Source organism: Elephas maximus, chromosome 5, assembly GCF_024166365.1.
Source record: "Elephas maximus indicus isolate mEleMax1 chromosome 5, mEleMax1 primary haplotype, whole genome shotgun sequence".
In the NCBI taxonomy this organism is placed as follows: Eukaryota; Metazoa; Chordata; class Mammalia; order Proboscidea; family Elephantidae; genus Elephas; species Elephas maximus.
The window spans coordinates 53184705-53203493 of NC_064823.1; the positions used below are offsets into that span (position 1 = coordinate 53184705).

Sequence of the window (18789 nt, forward strand, 5' to 3'; positions counted from 1 at the left end):
GAGACCTTATACCAACAAGAAACCAGAGCCAGGAGAATAGTGTGTCCTTTGGATCCAGGGTCCCTATGCTGAGAAGCTCCTCAACCAGGGAAGACTGTTGACAAGGACCTTCCCCCACAGCGATGGAGAGAGATAGCCATCCCCTGGAGCTGCCACCCTAAATTTGAACTTCTAGCCTCCTAGACTGTCAGAGAAAAAATTTTTGTTAAAGCCATCCACTTGTGGTATTTCTGTTATAGCAGCACTAGATGACTAAGACACCTGGCATGTAATACAATTGAGTGTGCTCTATTTTACCTAAGAGGTTGACAGGACCAACTTGGAATGTATCATGTGTATTCCATTATTTGGCAGGGGTTATGTATGATGTGTGGTATTGCGTTCCATCTCAGTTGCGTATATACAGATAAAAGAAGACAATACAATAATAAAAATGTGTTAGGAGTCCCTGGGTGGTACAAACAGTTAAGTGCTCAACTCCCAGCCTGAAGGTTGGTGGTCAAACCCACCCAAAATTACCTTGGGAGACAGGCCTGGCAATCTGCTTCCAAAGGTCACAGCCTTGAAATCCCTAGGAAGCAGTTCTACTCAGTACACGTGTGGTTACTGTGAGTTGGAATCGACTGGACAGCCACTAACGACAACAACAAATGTCTACAGCAATCTTCTTGCCATTGTGTTAGAAACTTGTGGTGGTGGAGGCTTCATGCTGCCTGTGGATTTACAATTCAGCTGAGGAGATCAGTTACAAAATATAGGAAATATAAATATATATGAAATTTTATTTGGGAAAACGATTATTAACACATAAAGATACTTGATTCTTAACATTAAAACAACCATCAAATTTCCTTCAAAATTTCTGAGATATGTTGGTTATTGAAAAAATTAATTTTAAAATAATAACTTTAAGTAATTTAAAATATTAAATTTAAATATAAAACTATTAAAACTAAATAATTATTAAAAATTAATATTTTTAAAATAACAAGATTACTTTAAAATTAATAATTGGAAACCAGGTATTGACAACTGAGTTTTTTAAGGCATGTTCTTTCCTGAATGCCCTATGTAGAGAGAACCAAGATTCTGACGCTAAGTTCCTGTTATCTACTGAGACTACTAGCCTTTGAAATAACAGAAAAATAGGTGTTTAAAACAAGATGTATTTGAAAAATTTGAGATTCTCAAGTGTGGGACTATCAAATTTTCTACATAAAAAGTCAAGAGAAACAACAGTTAAAGTACATGCTAGTGTTTGAGAGGAAATAATAATTGGTCTTAGAGTTAGGAAACGGCTATTAAGGAAAGAGTCAATAATACCAGGAATATCTACTTCATTTCAGTTTATTTTTAATGACTAGAGGGCATTTATTAAGTAGCTAAGTTGACATGACATTAAATAAAAAAAATTGCATGTGACATTAAATAAAAAGAATGGCCATACATAAACAGTAGCGTGAAGACAAGAACAAGAAAGAAAAGCCAAGAATATTAATGTATCTGCAACTTGCCTTTTCCAGGATGGAGCTCTGGTGGCGCAGTGGTTTAGAGCTTGGCTGCTAACCAGAAGGACAGCAGTTCGAATCTACTATCTGCTCCTTGGAAACCCTATGGGGCAGTTCTACCCTGTCCTGTAGGGTCGCTATGGGGTCACTACTCCATGGCAACGGGGTTTTTTTTTTTTTTTTTACCCCAGGACAGGAGAGTAGAAAATCATCACGTAAGTGCTCTGAAAAGTTGAGAAACTGTAACTGTCCTGTTCACCTTAACAAAAACCCATTGCCGTGGAGTTAATTCCGACTCATAACACTTTGGGCAGGTTTCAAGCTTGATGGTTCTGTACCCAAGGAAGACAGTATACTAGACAGGAAAAAAGATTTAGGAATTAAAAATTCTTTAAATATTGATTTCACTTCTCCCCGGCATCCAATGTAGAAGATATTTATTGAGTACTGCTTCTTCCAGTTGTTGTGTGCCAAACACATGCTATAGTTTATATACCTTCTTCCTTAATCTTTCAACCAAAACCAAATCAAACCCTTTGCCAACAACTTGATTCTGATCACAGTGACCCTACAGGGCAGAGGAGAACTGCCCCATAGGGCTTCCAAGGAGCGGATGGTGGATTCCAACTGGCTACCAAGCTTTTAATCACTGCACCACCAGGGCTGCAATCTTCCAACTGCTACTACTACTACTACCCACTGCCGTCGAGTCGATTCCGACTCATAGTGACCCTATAGAACGGAGTAGAACTGCCCCATAAGAGTTTCCAAGGAGCACCCGGCAGATTCAAACTGCCAACCTCTTGGTTAGCAGCCATAGCACTTAACCACTATGCCACCAGGGTTTCCAATCTTCCAACAACCACCTGAAAACAGGTGTTACTATACTCTTCACGGAAGAGGAAGTCAAGGCTGCAAAAGATTAGCAATAGGATCAAACAGTGAGGTAGAGACAGAGCAGAATTCAGGTTACCTGCTCCTCAGCTCATTCTCGTTTAACCACTATTCGGTGAGGCAACAGTAAATTCCTTTACCTGGTCTTGTAACAGAGATCACATGTTTGTATTCTCTAACCTGGAGAGGGTACTAATGCTGGTTTGTGGGTTATATTTCACAAATCCTCAGTGGAGCTTAGATTATCTGTTATGCCAGGTTTCTTAGCTTTTAATTGCCCTTATATCAATTCATTGGGGGGTGATTAACTCTTGCTTATTGGTTACATCATAAGAACACGTCAGTTCCAAACAGGAGAAATAATAAAACGGCCCTCCGGAAACCCTGGTGGCGTAGTGGTTAAGTGCTACGGCTGCTAAGCAAAAGGTTGGCAGTTTGAATCGCCAGGCGCTCTTTGGAAGCTCTATAGGGCAGTTCTACTCTGTCACTATGAGTCAGAATGAACTCCACCGCAGTGGTTTTTTTTTTTTTTTTTTTGGTGTCAAAATTGTCGGGAACCGCTTCTCCAGAATTCTTCTTTCAAATTGAAACCGAATCGAAAGTACTTTAGCTTATATATCTCAAATCTTTATTTACATCAGAACTATTCAATTATGTTAAAAAGTGCAATATGCTATTAAACAGTGTAAGTATTGAAGATTTATATCATTACTATCCCAAGCAGCTGGAGATGTACACAGGTGTTATTAATCTATTAGTTGGAAGGCTAAGTAGCTGGCATTATGATAGGACTGTGGGTACAGTACTATATTTTAAGCCTACCATTTGCAATTGATTACATGGACCATCTGTAACTGCCTGTGAATCATGTTCGAGTTACCCTACTGGCATTTACTGAACATTTGTCATGTAGCAAAAATTTTAGTGTAGAAAACTTGACACATAATAATTCCGAGGTTTCAGTAAATCAACTTCAGGCACCAGGCTATTGGTATAACCCACTGATGTGTAGTTTCGAGAACAATACTTCTTGGTTAGAGAATACTGCCTCACCTCAAGCCCCCTGCAAGGTGGACAAGTCTTCTGTGACCAGTAAAGTGACTTTGCTCCACTGTTTGTTCCTCGTCGAACTATCCTGTTTCAAAAGTGGTGAGGAAAGAGGGTGTGGACGACATCGCCGAAAACGTAGTGGGAGCAGCGGGTCGTGATCAGTCGGTGGCTGAAGACTCTTCTAGGACACAGACCGGGCAGCTCTATCAAGTCTTGGGGTCGCGGGTGAGCGGGGCTGACTTCGCGGCTCCCCTCTCTCGAAGCGTTCGCGCTACCTGTCAGACAGGAGGAGACTCCCGGGATGCGGAGGGGTGGGAGAGGAGGGCGCCCAGGGCCCCCGGAGGAAAGCGGGAGAGCCCAGCAGGTCTCTGCGGGTAGGGCACGGTGGGAGGGGGCAGGAGGGAGCGCTAGACCCCGACACGTGGTCTTTCGAGATCCTCAGGGAAACTAGGAGAAGGGGCGCTACTGTGTGCTCCTCCCCAGAGCCTCTCAGCTCCTCCTCCCAGACACGTGACCGCAACCGGCTGGTCTCCTCGCTCTCGCAGGGTAGCTCGCTGTGTTTCTTCCCTCCTGCTGCCGTGCCCTTCTTCTACCCGTTCCTGTCCCTCCGCCCTCCCCCACCTCCCTCCCTAAACTCCAATCGCGGCTCGAAGTGCGAAGCGCCCGCCCCTCCACTATTTCCTTCGCCTGCTCATTGGCTGAGGCCTCAAGGACGCGTCCCGAGGGCGGGTGGCAGCCATTGGTGCGATGAGCAATCGGAGTTCCCGGATGAGGGAACATTCTGCAGTATAAAGGGAGCGGGGAAGGCGGGAGACAGCGCAGTTTGAATCGCGGTGCGACGGAGTAGCTGCCGGGATCTCGCTGGGTGTTTGACTAGCCCTTTCTCTGCCTTGCTTGTTTGAGCTTCAGCAGATTTCGAAATGGTAAACTTAGCAGAGGCGCTCGACGACTTCGTGGGTTTTTGCCGGCGGGAGAAAAACCCGTTACACACGGGGATGGGGGGGGTGAAGTGGCGGCGGTTGAGAACGCGCGGAGACAGGATTTGGAAGAGCGGGGGGAGGTGTTTTGTCGTCGGCGAGCGTAGCCACCTCCGGTCTCGTGGCGGGCGGCGACGGTTGGGTCGCGCGCGCAACGCCCCTGGGGGCGGGCGGGCTGGTGAAGGCGCGCGGCCGCGGCGGCGGGCGGGGTCGCCCCTGCGGCGCGCGGCGGTCCGGAGACCCCAGCGGGGCCGCGCTCGCGCCCGGGCCGCGCCGCGTTGGGGGAGGGGCGCGCCGCCCTGGTAATCCTATATTCTCCGTTCCTCCTCCGCTCGCGGGCGTGTGCGCGCTGCAGGCTGGCGGTAAGGCTGGGAAGGACTCCGGAAAGGCCAAGACAAAGGCGGTTTCCCGCTCGCAGAGAGCCGGCTTGCAGGTCAGTAGTTGTTTGTGCAGCCTTGGAGTCGTGGCGTTTTTCTTTGCCGTCCTTTCTTGTTTATTATCGCTCTTGACTGGCGTTTGGTCTTTTCGTGGGCGACGAGGTGTCGCGACTTGGGTTGTCGATAACGATAAATGTCGGGAAGGGGAGGAGATCACGTGTGTTGATACTGGAGCGTGTTGCTGCACCAGCGTCGCCCATGCTCCTTGCTTTGGCGCGCGTATGATTTTCCTATCTTTGACTTATATGTTTGTGCATTTATGTTTATGTGTGCTTAAAATTAAGTTTCCGGTGGGCCGTATTCATCGACACCTGAAATCTAGGACGACCAGCCATGGACGTGTGGGCGCGACTGCCGCTGTGTACAGCGCAGCCATCCTGGAGTACCTCACCGCAGAGGTAAATGGGTGTACGCCTATAATCTGGAAAAGGCTGGAGCGGGGGGAGGGAGGTGAGAGGGAAGGAGGAAAGTGATGCAAGAAAACTCCCAGGCCCTAAACGCGGCGAGAAGCCTCGAAGAACGCTAGAGGGAGCTGGTGTTCAACAAGGCATCCTATTGAGTTTGAGTTTGCTGCTGCTGTAAATAATTGCGTGTCCCCTTTATAGCTTTTGCATATCTGGCCACTAAGTTGGGGGGGGGGGCAGCGACAATGGGTAGATTTACCCTCATGAAGCCTTGTTTGTGCTCTGGATCTTGGCCTGAGGAAAGTTGGAAGGAGATTAAATAGATTCTGTTGTCTAGGTACTTGAACTGGCAGGAAATGCATCAAAAGACTTAAAGGTGAAGCGTATTACCCCTCGTCACTTGCAACTTGCTATTCGAGGAGATGAAGAATTGGACTCTCTTATCAAGGCTACAATTGCTGGTGGTGGTATGTAACTAGAGAAAAGAATTATTTGCATCTTTAATTTCTGTTACTTTTATAGTCTAAAAGAATACATATATTTTCACTGATGCAGCATGGTTGCAGATTTGTGACGTTTGATTTACGTAAATTAACTCAATGAATTTTTATTTTGCATATTTAAGCTTAATATTTTTTAAAAAACCTTTCAAGTTGAACAATAAGTTACTTGGGTTATATACTATGTGACTTTAAATTTTATATATGTCAAGTTAATCCCTGTCACTCTTCTAGGCGTCATTCCCCACATCCACAAATCTCTGATTGGGAAGAAAGGACAACAGAAGACTGTCTAAAGGATGCCTGGATTCCTTATTATCTCAGGACTCTAAATACTCTAACAGCTGTCCAGTGTTGGTGATTCCAGTGGACTGTATCTCTGTGACAAACACAATTTTGCCTTTTTGTAATTCTATTTGAGCAAGTTGGAAGTTTAATTAGCTTTCCAACCAACCAAATTTCTGCATTCGAGTCTTAACCATATTTAAGTGTTACTGTGGCTTCAAAGAAGCTATTGATTCTGAAGTAGTGGGTTTTGATTGAGTTGACTGTTTTTAAAAAACTGTTTGGATTTTAATTGTGATGCAGAAGTTATAGTAACAAACATTTGGTTTTGTACAGACATTATTTCCACTCTGGTGGATAAGCTCAATAAAGGTCATATCCCAAACTTAGCTGTGTTTTAAATTTGCTTAACTGTAATAGGAATTTATCTGTTTGAATCCAGCAGTGACTAAACAGGGTTCTTACCTGGGAATTAAACTGTTACTTCTATTGATCAGTGAAGTTAGATGGCCCTAATATGATTTTTGCCCCTGATACTATATAATGAGCTCTTAAAGATTTTAAAGCTTTGGCACGAGTTGCGGTGGGAGAAACTTCCTTTAGGCCAAGGTGTGGCTATACCAGTTTGTACATTTGCTGTGCTTGCTCTGTGTGATGGTATCATACCAGTGTACTATAATACTGGGAGGGAGAGGGCAGGTAGGGTATATATATAACCTGCCTCTGTTAGGTGCCCATTGAGTTGGTTCTGACTCACAGTGACTCTTTGTACAACAGAACAAAACATTGCCCAGCCCTGTGCTGGGCAATCGTTGCTATGTTTGAGCCCATGTTGCAGGCACTGTGTCATTCCATCTCATTGAGGGTCTTCGACTTTTTCAGTGATCCTGTTTTACCAAGCATGATGTCCTTCTCCAGGGACTGGTGTGTGCTGATAACATGTTCAAAGTATATGAGATGGAGTCTTGCCACGCTCCCTTCTCAGGAGCATACCCTACTTCTACAGAACGAATTTACAATTTAGACTTTGAAGATGATAGCTAGAAGTACCTTCCGTGCCAGGGACTGTTTTTAAATCTACATGAAATTGTTCAGTAGTCAAGAACATTTTGGGGGATGTACTATCTGTATTTTATAGGAGAGAATCTGGATATTCTCTGGTAGTTAGCATGGTTTGACAACATTGTGTACAAATGGCTATCTTGTTGGGTTGAGTGGAGGACCATTCTGACACTTAGCTTCTGGCAAGTTCATCTCCAAAAATGTTAAAAATTGGAAGCAGACATTACCAAACAATAGCATTCCCTCTCCCCTTCCTCACTGAGAAAACCAACATGACATGGTACCGTAATCAACAGCGGTGATAACTATCAAAAATGGAAAAAGAAAACCAAGGCCACCTAGGTGGTGTTTATTATACACGTTCTGAAAGGGCTGGATCCTGCCTTGTTTTGGTCATACAGGATTAGGGTCACAGCTACTTTTCACCAGAAAAATTCCAAAACAAATTACTAAACCACTTGTTTTTTCTTTTTGATTGGCCGGACAATCTAATGGAGTCTGGATCAAAAGGATGATGTGTAACTGAAGAAAAAAAGGCAATTAAAAGCACTGGGGTTAGGGTCAAACGACGCTTTAACGTGTTTACGAACACCTGTTCCGGAAGCGCCCTGTAGGGACTGACGTGCAGGCCTCACCTGACCGAATCCGCCTCCGGTTAAGGGGGCTCAGAGGCGGGGACTTGGAGTCCTGGGAATTTTCTTGACAAGTGCCCCCTCCTATGTTACCGTTCTGGTCGCCCAGAAGGCGGACTCTGGTTTGCGCTGGCTGTGTCCGGAAGTCAGGGGACCCGGGCTTCCAATGCCGGCGGCCGGATCCCCACTGTGGCGGAACCCCCTTGCCCGGCAGTCGAGCTGGTATCGCCCGCTCTTCTCTTCCCTCCACACCCCCGCCCCAGGTTGGTCGGCTTGGGACGGCCGGGAGCCTAGAGGTGTCGGGTACCGGCGGCCGCCGACGCAACTCGGAAGCCCTGGCCTAGGAGCCGGGTCCCCGCGCCAGGAGGGATGCGGCTCGCGCCTCAGCGGCCCGCTGGGGGCGGGGGAAGCCGCCGTGAGGAGGCGGAGCTGTGAGGCCCGCCAGTCCGCCACCCGGACAGCCGCCGCCGCCACCGCCGTGGTCCCTTGCGCTCCTCCCTGCTCTCCACTGCACGCCCCCGCCTGGGTCTGGCCTCGCCTTCTCAGCGGCGGCGGCTTCCGCCCCTCGTAGCTGCGCTGCCAGAGGAAACGGAAGAAGGCGCAAGCTATGGAGGGGAACCGGGATGAGGCGGAGAAATGTGTCGAGATCGCCCGGGAGGCCCTGAACGCCGGCAACCGCGAGAAGGCCCAGCGATTCCTGCAGAAGGCCGAGAAGCTCTACCCACTGCCCTCGGCCCGCGGTGAGGACCTCAGCGGCCCTTCCCTCCCTGCCTCTTCCCCTGACCGCGGCGTAGCCCGTCCCCGCCCCCATCATCGTCCCTCCGGGGAGCTGGCGGGGCCCCGGGTCCGCCGGACCCCGCCGTTGGGCCCAAGGGAGGAACATCCCGACACACACACACAACCCACCCCTCGTCCCGACCCAGGGCCCGGCTGTCCCTGGGCCTGGGTTTGGATGGGCGACCCGAGACTGCCTCTGCATCAACCTTCCTGCGGGTTGCTAGGCTCTCCGCTGACAGGCGGGGGTTGCCAGCTCCGGGATCTGTTTTCCTAAGTGTCCAGCTCTCATCCTTCTAGGAGGAGAGCTCCCTGATCTCGTCTTACCAGAGTGGTGCTTTATATCTAGGTGTTTGGTTGCCAGTCCCCCTTCTCCCCATCCTCGCTCCCAAATTAGGCCTAGACCCCTAATGAAGTGAGAGGAACGGGGAACTCTATTGGCTAATTTACAGATCTCAGGTACTGTAGCTTCTGGGATCGAAAACAGTTCCCAAAGCAAACATTTTCAAATACTTGTGATGACATTGCTTTTCCCTGGGGGAGAGAGAGAGAGTTCTTTTAGAAGAGAGGAGCACACATTTGACAGGAATGATCAAAAGTCTGTTGATTTGGTAAATAGTAGTATCTGATTTGATAACACCATAATTATGGGCAAGTTAGGTAAATCTGCAAGGAATAGAGTGCTGGACTTCTTTTAGTTGAATTAACTGTGTTTATTGTCCTACCTTCTGGTCTTCAAAGTACTAATAGCCAACATTTATTGAGCACTTACAAGTGCCAAGAGTTGTGCCAAGCTTTTTATATGAATTCATTTATTCCTCCCAACAGTCCTGTGTACAGGATTCATTTGACCAGGTTAACCTGTATGGAAACAGACTTTTTGATGAATGAGTGAATGAATGAAAATATCTTACCCAAGGAGCCCTGGTGATGCAGTGGCTACTAACCCAGCTCAAATCCACCAAACTGCTCCTTGGAAACGCTGTGGGGCAGTTCTGCTCTGTCCTGTAGGGTCACTATGAGTTGGAATGACTCGTTGGCAGTGGGTTACCAATAGGGAAACAGGCTTTTTGATGAATGAGTGAATGAATGAATTAATGAAAATATCTTACCCAAGGTCACACAGTAATTAGTGGGAAAGTCAGAATAATAATTGAGCTGTCAGACTATCACACTCCAATAGGCTCTTAGCCCCTTACACTCTATTGCCTTCCCAATAGAACATGAGTTTCAAAGTTTTGCTTGAGTTTCAAAGTATTAACAGGTTAAGAAGAAAATTATTAACATATTAATAATGTGGAGCTATCTGTTTTATTGTTTGCTTAATTTTTTTCCGGCATTATTGAAGCCTTTGTGTTTTTGCTTTTCTCTTTCCCGTTACATTGCCTTTGGTCACCAGAGAAAACAGGAAAGGAAGTGAAGAAAAAGGAATTAATAATGTTTGAATCTCCCTACTGTATGAATTGAGTCCCTGGGTGGTGCAAACAGTTGAGCTCTGCTACTGACCAAAAGGTTGACAGTTCAGATCTACCCAGAGGCACCTCAGAAGAAAGCTTTATGATCTACTTTCCAAAGGTCACAGCCATTGAATAGAGCACAGTTCTACTCTGAAACACATGGGGTCACCATGCGTGGGTATTGACTGGACAACAACTGTTTTTTTTTTTTTTAATTTTAACTGTCTGAATACATTATGTCATAGAGTCATTATCTAATCTTAGAGGGACAATTTTGACATTAAGCCAAGAAGACACTTTAGAATGCCTGGCTTTTGAACCCTGGTTCTTCCACTTACTAGTTTGTAACCTTTATAGCTTTAGGCAAGTTAAAGAATCTCTTTATCCTTTGGCTTTTTCATCTATAAAATGGGGACAATAATATACCAATCTCATAGGGCTGTTATGAGGACTAAATGGGTTAATACAGGGAAACCTGTGAGAGCCAGAACTCATTGGGACTGTCTTGCTTTTCTGGGTCTCGAAAGTTTTCTGCCTTTGACAGGGTATAACCTTACCACTTTTCTATCACTATTAGTAGAAAATATTTGAGCTTTCCTTCTCTGACAGTTTTCAGCCTTACACAAGTTCTGGCTTTTGCAGGTTTTACTATACATGTAAAGCATTAAAAGTAAGCAAATTAATTTTGCTTTCTTTTTTTTTTTTTTACAGTAACGAGATTGAGAATTTTTAAAACCTGCCCAAACTTACACAGTCCGTCATTTTTCTAGCATACATGCAACTTGAATCAATTTGCTGATGGACACTAAGATATCAAAGAATAATAGAATTGTACTTAAATAGCATACACAGGACTGTTCATACAGAGGAAAATTTTAAAAATACATGAGTTAAAGTCAGTAGTACAAATGTATTGTAAGGCAGTATGTGATTACCAAATAAAGTAATAGGGTACAGTTGTGTAGTCTGAAAGCCTTAGTTCAAATGCAGTCTTTGATTCTAAACAAATTTTTCAACAGGGACAAGTTACTTAGCTTTTGTCAGCATTGTTTAGTTATATGTAAAATGAAGATTTCATTGCATAGTTGATGTGAGCCTTAGCTGAAACAAAGTACGTGCAAATGCTTAGCAATGTATATTTTACAGAGAATAATCTCAGAAGATGTTTACTGAAATAATTTAAGAATTCAGGGGATGGAAAGATCTAGAACATTTGTGTAAGATCCCGATAAAAGGTTTGGTGTAGAAGGAAATTGAAGCTGTTGGTTACAGTAAGATTGTAAAATTTCGTCTCTGAAAATTACCTGTTATAAACTATCACCAAACCCTTTTAAATCCGAAAGTTGATTGAATGTTCCTGTTGGTGTGTTTTCATATTAAGATAGACAAAGAAAACATTGCATTTTGATTTCAGTTATTCTTATACAGAGAATGGAAAAACTTGAGGCTAAATTCTAGCTTAATTTTAGGATTCTTATATTCATAATTTTATACTTGTGAGGTGGAAAATCTGATTGATAGAACACTTAAAAAATTGGCAGGTTTTCCTTGAGCCAAAACTTTGATCTCTAAATGAATCTAGGACATTGTTGCTTTCTATGTTTTTAGTTAAGAATCTTATTTTACAGTTTATATATTGCAGGGGACTTATAATTGAGTTCAATTTTGCAGCTTTTCAAGTATTTTCATACCTATGAGTTTCAGCTGGGAAAATAATGTCAGCAGTCAGAAAGTAAATTACATTTTCATTTTTCAAACTATACAGTTATTATTGATATGTTTTAGATTTTTACAGAAGGATACAGTCTCATTGTTTTAATGCAGTACCTTGCTATTTTAATACTTTAGTGTTTCAGACTTGTTGAGGGACTGGCAGCCTTAAGTATAGATTTTTATTTACAGAGAAATAAAATTTTACTGTTTTCAAGAATATATCAGAGTAATTCGAATCAAATAGTGACCAACAGCTTCAAAGAAGATTGTTCTGGGTCTACTTTAATGAATAGATAACTCACGTATAATTTGCATCATTTATCTGCACATTTGTAGTCCCTGGATGGTACAAGCTGTTAAAATACCTGCTGCTAGTATTTTTAATCAAAAGATTGGAGGTTCGAATCCACTCAGGAGCCTCAGAAGAAAGACCTGGCAATCTATTTCCAAAAAATCAACTATTGAAAACCCTGTGGAGCACAGTTCTACTCTGACATGGGGTCACCATGAGTCAGAACTGACTCCACAGCAACTGGACTTTTTTTTTAAATTAGCACATTAGCAATTATAATAGTCCTCTTTTAATTTTTGCCCTCATTAAGAGATATGTGTACAGATAACATCCCTTCCCCCATTTTTCCTAACATAAAAATTCTGTGTTTATATGAAAGTCGTCATGTAGAAAAAGCAGTATATTCAAGTGATACAGTTAACTGCTGTTTTGGACTTGCTTTCAAATCTAGCATTAGATTCTTTAGTAGTACCTTGGTGCTATAATTTTTTTTTGGGTGGGGTGGGAAGGACAGATGATTGACCTCAAAAGGTTTAATTATGCACCCCAAACATTTCTAGCTGCTTTTTCTTCTTCTCTTTTTTTTGCTGCATTGTTTTGAAATTTAAATCTAATAAAAAGTTAAGAGTTCTGTTCCCTTTTGTCTTCAAATGGTAAAATAAAGGTTTTAAACTGTCATTATGCTTCTGGAATATTATATAAAGTATTTCTTTTAAGGTGATTCCATCTTCTATTTCTGACTTAATTAAATTCAGTAATAACTACAAATTATACATCTGCAACAATTACTTCTATAGTACCAAGTTAAGTGTTATAAAATGATTTCCAAGTTTCAGCTAATAGCCAAACTATTTTAGATATCATAGTTGAAAAAGAGAATACTGAATTTGGGTTTAAACCTTAATTTAATAGCTGTATGACCTTGAGCATGTAACAGTCTTTCCGAACATCAGTTTCCTCATATGTAGAATGGGAATTTATTTATCCAACAAATATTTACTGAGTATACATTATGGCAGCCCTGGTTAAGAGCTCGACTGCTAACCAAAAGGCCAGCAGTTTCAGTCTACCAGTTGCTCCTTAGAAGCCCTATGGGGCAGTTCTACTCTGTCCTATAGGATCACTGTGAGTTGGAATTGACACAATAGCAGTGGGTTTGGTTTGTTTTTTTTAATACATTTTTGAGTGCCAGACACTGTTCTAGGAGCTAGGGATTCAATGGATAATGAGACAAAGTCCATGCCTTATGGAGCTACATTCTAGAGGGAATATGAAGTGCTGGTGGTCATAATGATGACTCAGTTTCTGTCATTCCCCCTACCTTTTCTGAATCTCAGATTTCTCATCTGTAATCCCCACAGAGTTAATTATGAGAATATTTTTATTAGCTTAAATGCTGTAAGAATGTCATGCATTTTTTTACTATGGCAGAAGAATTTGGATGATGCCTTAGAGTTGACAATATCATATTTATCTCTTTTCTGCCATATATATATATATATAATTTCATATATTTTGTTGTTGAGAATGTACACAGCAAAACATACACCAGTTCAATAGTTTCTACGTGTACCATTTAGTGACATTGATTACATTCTTCGAGTTGTGCAATCATTCTCACCCTCCTTATCTAAGTTGCTTCTTCTCCATTAACATAAACTCCCTGCCCCCTAACGTTCCTGTCTCATCTTTCGAGTTGCTGTTGTCAATTTGATCCTATATAGATAGTTCTTAAAAGATCATAATGCTCAAGGCAGACTTTTTTTACTAGTTAAGCTAAACTTGTTTGGTTTAAAGAAGACTTCAGAGAATATTTTTGGTTTAAGGTTTAAAAATTATGTCAGGGCAGTTGTTTCAGGGGTTCATCCAACCTTTATGGCTCCATGAAGTCTGGAGTCCATGAGAAATCTGAAATTCTGTTCTGCATTTTTCCCCCTTTTGATAAGGATTCTTCTATGGAATATCTGATCAAAATGTTCAGTAATGGTAGCTGGACACCATCCAGTTCTTCTGATCTCATGGCAAAGGAGGCAGTTGTTCATGAAGGCAATTAGCCACACATTCCATAGCCTCCTATTCCCGACTCTCTTCTCCTTCTGTTGTCCTGGGTGAACAGAGACCAATTGTTGTGACTTGGATAGCCACTTGCATGCTTTTAAGAACCCAGGCAGTCTTAAACTAGGAGATAGAACAGAGGCACTGAACATGTTATTTGGCCAATTAACTGGGATGCCCCATGAAATCATGACCAAACCAAGGACTAAACCTCCAAACCATGGAACCAAATCCCATGAGGTGTTTGGGTGTACATCGTAAGCCTCAGCAGCTACTTTCTTTTTTTTTTTCGGTCATTGTCGTAAGTTTTTTTTTTAATGTCATTTTTTATGTACTTGTTTGAGCACAAAATAGTTGCTTGTAAACTAGAATTAATCTCATTTTGAGAAATTTATGAAATAAAAACAGACCACAGTTCTTTTGAATTGTCTACATAAACATTTTTAATACTGTTACCTTTTTACTGATTCTTGATATGGATTATATTTTATTAAATGCATATTACATTAAAACCCCAAGCAAAACAGTATGTCTGGAAGAAGAGTGCATGAACTAAGATTGCATAATTTTAAAATCAAAAGTAAATGTACTCTTGTTTAGAAAAACTACATTCTGCCTGCACATTGCTAGAAATCAGATCTCATGTGATAGCTGAGACATTTAATATATTAGAAAAATCGAACGTGTTCTAAATTCTGGCAGTACTTGAACTACATCATATTACATTCTCAGGAATTGATTCTAGTAATGGTTAATACAGAAAACCTTGCTGATTCCATTTTTAAGATGATGAAACTGGATAATGAGACGTGTCCAGACTTTGACACTACAGAGCCAAAGAGTGTTTGGTGTGAGCAATGTGCACACACAGCTATCGTTAGGTAGAGTTCCTATGCATGAAATTGTGAAGGAGAAAAATTTTCAGTATCATAACAACAGTTGAGAATCCCAAACAGATGTATGATCCTACTTTAAGACTAACACCCAGAACATTGGGAAAAATTAATATTTATACTAAGAATGGAGGGATACATACAGATAACTTGTAAGCAGTATATATAATAAGGATTTTGTGGTCATCTGTAAATACTAAATATGAATAACTACTTTCATACCTGGTTCTAGAATTTTTAAAAAATCATTTCTTTCTATTAGCTGAAATACTTCTGTATCTACTTTTCTTCGTTTATTTTGGTGGAAAATGATGTTTCAGGATCACAATCTGGGCTTTAGGGATGCTGTGGCTCCTAGTTAGGTTCATTGATTCTGGGCCTTTTCAGTGCACGGGACTAGGAAATACATGATTTTTTAAGAAGATAAAACAGCTTGTGAGTATTTAGTGTTATTTCTAATTTTAACTTCAAGGTTTTTACTTAAGAATTTCTAGCTTTATATCTTTGTCTTCTTTCTTCCAGTAATTTTGGTTCTCAAGGGCACAGGGAATGATACTGTCATGATTACTTATTTGCTTTATCTCACATAATATGTGTAATAGTTTCAGATTAATATTACCAATACTGTTATCCCACCGATATAATTATTGAAAGTAAACATTTTTTTGCATATACTTTATCCATTCTCAACTCATTTTAATTTCAGAAAAATTTTAAAGTTATGGAAAAGTCACAATAATAGTTCACACTTCCAATATATATTTCACTCAGGCTCCCATCTGTTAAAATTTTACTACATTTGCTTTATTATTTCCTTACCTCTTCTCTGCCTCTCTCACTGCCCATCACGCATCTGTCTATACACACACACACAATTTTTTTTTCTTTTTTTTACTATTGTTATTTTTTTCTGAACAAATTAAGTTGTGGACATAATGCCCTATTACCCCTGAATAATTCAGTGTATATTTTCTAAGACAAAGACCCTTACATAACTGTTGTATAACCATAAAATTTAGGAAATGAATGCACAAACCTCATTCACGTTTTTCCAGTTATGTCAATTATGGCAAAAAGGTGTCATGTTGTATTTGTCATGATTATTCTGCAGATAGCATCTTTTTTTTTTTTTTTTAGTGTACATATCTGGAGTCACATGGGATTGATTTGGTCTTTACTTGTGAAGTTAACATTGATCACTTGGCTAAGTTGGTGACTGTCAGGTTTCTCCACTGTAAAGTTACTGTTTTCCCCCTTGTAATTAGCAAACCATTTGTGGAGAAATATTTTGTCCTGTTCCTCAACAGACTTGCACCAATGCCTTTTAGCATCCATTGATGACTCTTTCCTGAAAAAATAATTACTCTGATGGTTGCCAAATGATAGTTATCTAATTGTTTCATTCTTTCTACATTTATTAGTATTTATCAGTTTGGTTTCATGGATTCCTGTTTACTCCATTACCATCATTATGTATTTAGATTGTCAGATTGCCCCAGATTTAGCCATTGGAACCCCCTTCATGCTGCTTTATGTGTCCTTTTGACATTTTATTCTCTGAACTGCCTTACTTTCTGCAAGAAAAAATGTTGACAGGCTCATTTTTTGCTTTCTCCGCCCTGGAATCACCTATTTCTTCAAGGAGCTCTAATTCCTTTTAGTGGACAATGGTAATTAGAAACTTTAGACACTAGATATGCCCGTTGCTACAGGGATATCATTGCTTCTAGTTCCAGTGGACAGAGCTAGGAAATATATGTATGTATGCGTATATGTGTATGTGTGTGCGTATTATATATGTTTGCGTGTGAGCATATATAAACCAAAAACCAAACCCATTGTCATCGTGTCAGTTCTGACTCATAGCGACCCTCTAGGACAGAGGAGAACTGCCCCATAGAGTTTCCAAGGAGTGCCTGGTGGATTTGAACTGCCAACCTTTTGGTTAGCAACTGTAGCCCTTAACCACGATGGCACCAGGGCTTCTGTGGGCATATATACATCTATATTAATTTTGATATCTGTGATGTGTAAGTACAGATACATGTATGTGTGAATATAAATGTATGTTATGTGAAGTTAGTTTAGTTGGAGATACATATGCATACATATTTATATTCATATTCACAGTGACTCCATTTTCAGTTCAGTACCGTAGGGGTCGTTCTAGCCTTCACTATTTCCATATTTGTAATTCCATTCTGTAACACAGAGAAACATGGCTCCCATTATTTTCAGTTTACTTATTTGTTAATTTTCCCCTGTATATAATCAGTTGCCTCCTTGACCCCATTTGAACAGGCTTTATCAATGCCAGCTATGTTTTTGGCTATGACTGCCTCCTTGGTCCTAATAGCTTCCTTTGTCCTGGCTTCGCAGGCCCTGGGAGTCCACTGCCAAAGGGAAGGGAGGGAAAGGGAATTATTAATCAATAATTTAAGTTTTTTTCCCTTAATTAAAGGAAAGAGGAAGCTACCATTTCTTAAGTAGTTGAACTGTCTGCACAGTGTCAGAACACACTATTATTACATACTATGTCCTCTCTCTCTTAGCTGTCATTTAGTCTTAGTTCTTAGTTCTATAAGTAACTATACATTTAATGCTTGCCACCAGTCGTTATATCAGTGTAGCTCTGATTATTTTGTGTTCCTGAGGCCTGTTCTCTAGTAGATTCCCAGGAAGGGCCTTGGGAACAATTACTAAGTTCTAGAATGTTGAAAACAGTGTATATGTGACCTTATGCTCAAAGTTAGTTTGGTGGTTACTAAGACCTTGGCTCACATTTTCTTTCTTTGGATATCTAAATATGTTACTCCATTTATTTTTTTGTTCATCAAGTACCAGTGATGTGAAAAGTCTGACAACAGTCTAATTTTCTTTTCTTTATTAGTGCCCAGTTAATTTTACTAGACTATGTCTTGGTTTTTCTAGGTCAGTATTCTTAGATATGCGATTTGCCCATTCAGTATGTAGTTTCTTTTTGTTTTATGTCAGAAAGAGATTTCTCCAATTACTGCTTACTATGATTCCCACGGTTCTATTGTATGTATGCTGGATCTTCTTTCTCTTCAATATTTGTCACTTTCTCTCAACTTCTCTTTTAATTAAAAAAAAAAAAAGAAAAAAAAAGTGTCCTCTTTATCTTGTCTTTCTCTTAAGGCATTGTCTGTTGCATTTATTCACTTTTTGTTTCTTCTTTATTTCTGAATGGATTTTTTATTTCATTTATTCTTTCCTGAGTTCTATCACCTATGTTATGGATAATTTTTGGGTTTTTCTAATTCTGATTTATGTTGTTCTTTCATCTGAACCACTTCTGTCTCCCACATTTCCTGTTCAGTGGAGTTAGATCTAGAGCTGAGATTAGATTCAGGTTCAGTTTTCTTTTTTTTGGCAAGTGAAGCCTTCCCTTTAAAGTGAGAAAAACACAGTGTTTGCTGTGTATCTCCTAGTCTACATTATATTGGGTTAATGCAAGAAAAAAAAAAAAGTAAGTATTAGGTAGAAAAAGATAATATTTGCAAGTAATAAGTTTATCCCAGTGAACGATTGGAATGCTAAATTCAAGAGGCTTACTAGAAAAAAAAAGGTTAAGGAAGGTAAAAAGTTATAATGTACTTTTTACTTAGAAGTAAACCAGAGTCCTGGTGGCACAATAGTTAAAGCACACAAGTGATAGTGGAAAGGTTAGTGGTTCAAAGCCAACAGCTCTGGGAGAAAGATATGGCAGTCTGCTTCCGTAAAGATTTACAGCCTTGGAAACCCTATGCGGGCAGTTCTGCCTTGTTGTATAGGGTTGCTGTGAGTCGGAATTGACTCAGTGGCAGTCGGTTTTTTATCATTATCTTAAAGTCTT

At 41.0% G+C, this 18789-nt stretch overlaps 2 protein-coding genes and 1 long non-coding RNA gene across 8 annotated transcripts in view; 2 read left to right on the top strand and 1 right to left on the bottom strand.

Moving 5' to 3' along the window:
- The first annotated feature begins 4238 nt into the window (after positions 1 to 4238).
- Positions 4239 to 6450, top strand: LOC126076931 (histone H2A.Z). Its single transcript, XM_049885641.1, has 5 exons — positions 4239 to 4375; positions 4785 to 4862; positions 5151 to 5264; positions 5608 to 5737; positions 6005 to 6450. Exons 1-5 carry the CDS (start codon positions 4373 to 4375, stop codon positions 6064 to 6066), a joined length of 387 nt encoding a protein of 128 aa, XP_049741598.1. The 5' UTR covers positions 4239 to 4372; the 3' UTR covers positions 6067 to 6450.
- Positions 6451 to 8037: 1587 nt separating this feature from the next.
- Positions 8038 to 18789, top strand: part of DNAJB14 (DnaJ heat shock protein family (Hsp40) member B14) — a 64132-nt gene continuing 53380 nt past the window's right edge. For 2 of the 6 annotated variants that reach the window (XM_049885646.1, XM_049885645.1), the window contains exon 1: positions 8039 to 8489. In XM_049885646.1, the coding sequence (XP_049741603.1) occupies positions 8357 to 8489 (133 nt within the window). In that variant the 5' untranslated portion in view covers positions 8039 to 8356. Of the gene's footprint in view, positions 8490 to 18789 lie in introns of all 6 variants that reach the window. The other 4 variants (XR_007517624.1, XM_049885643.1, XM_049885642.1 and 1 more) reach the window with 4 other exon arrangements.
- Positions 16725 to 18789, bottom strand: part of LOC126076933 (uncharacterized) — a 63958-nt gene continuing 61893 nt past the window's right edge. The window contains exon 4 of the long non-coding RNA XR_007517625.1: positions 16725 to 17134. This is a non-coding gene — a long non-coding RNA (uncharacterized LOC126076933). The remainder of the gene's footprint in view (positions 17135 to 18789) is intronic.

What these genes read in the sequence shown, in the direction of transcription:
- LOC126076931 (XM_049885641.1), top strand. An exon ending in CGCAGAGAGCCGGCTTGCAG is followed by an intron (nt 4,863 to 5,150) that starts GTCAGTAGTTGT and finishes CTTAAAATTAAG; the next exon opens with TTTCCGGTGGGCCGTATTCA. An exon ending in TGGAGTACCTCACCGCAGAG is followed by an intron (nt 5,265 to 5,607) that starts GTAAATGGGTGT and finishes TCTGTTGTCTAG; the next exon opens with GTACTTGAACTGGCAGGAAA.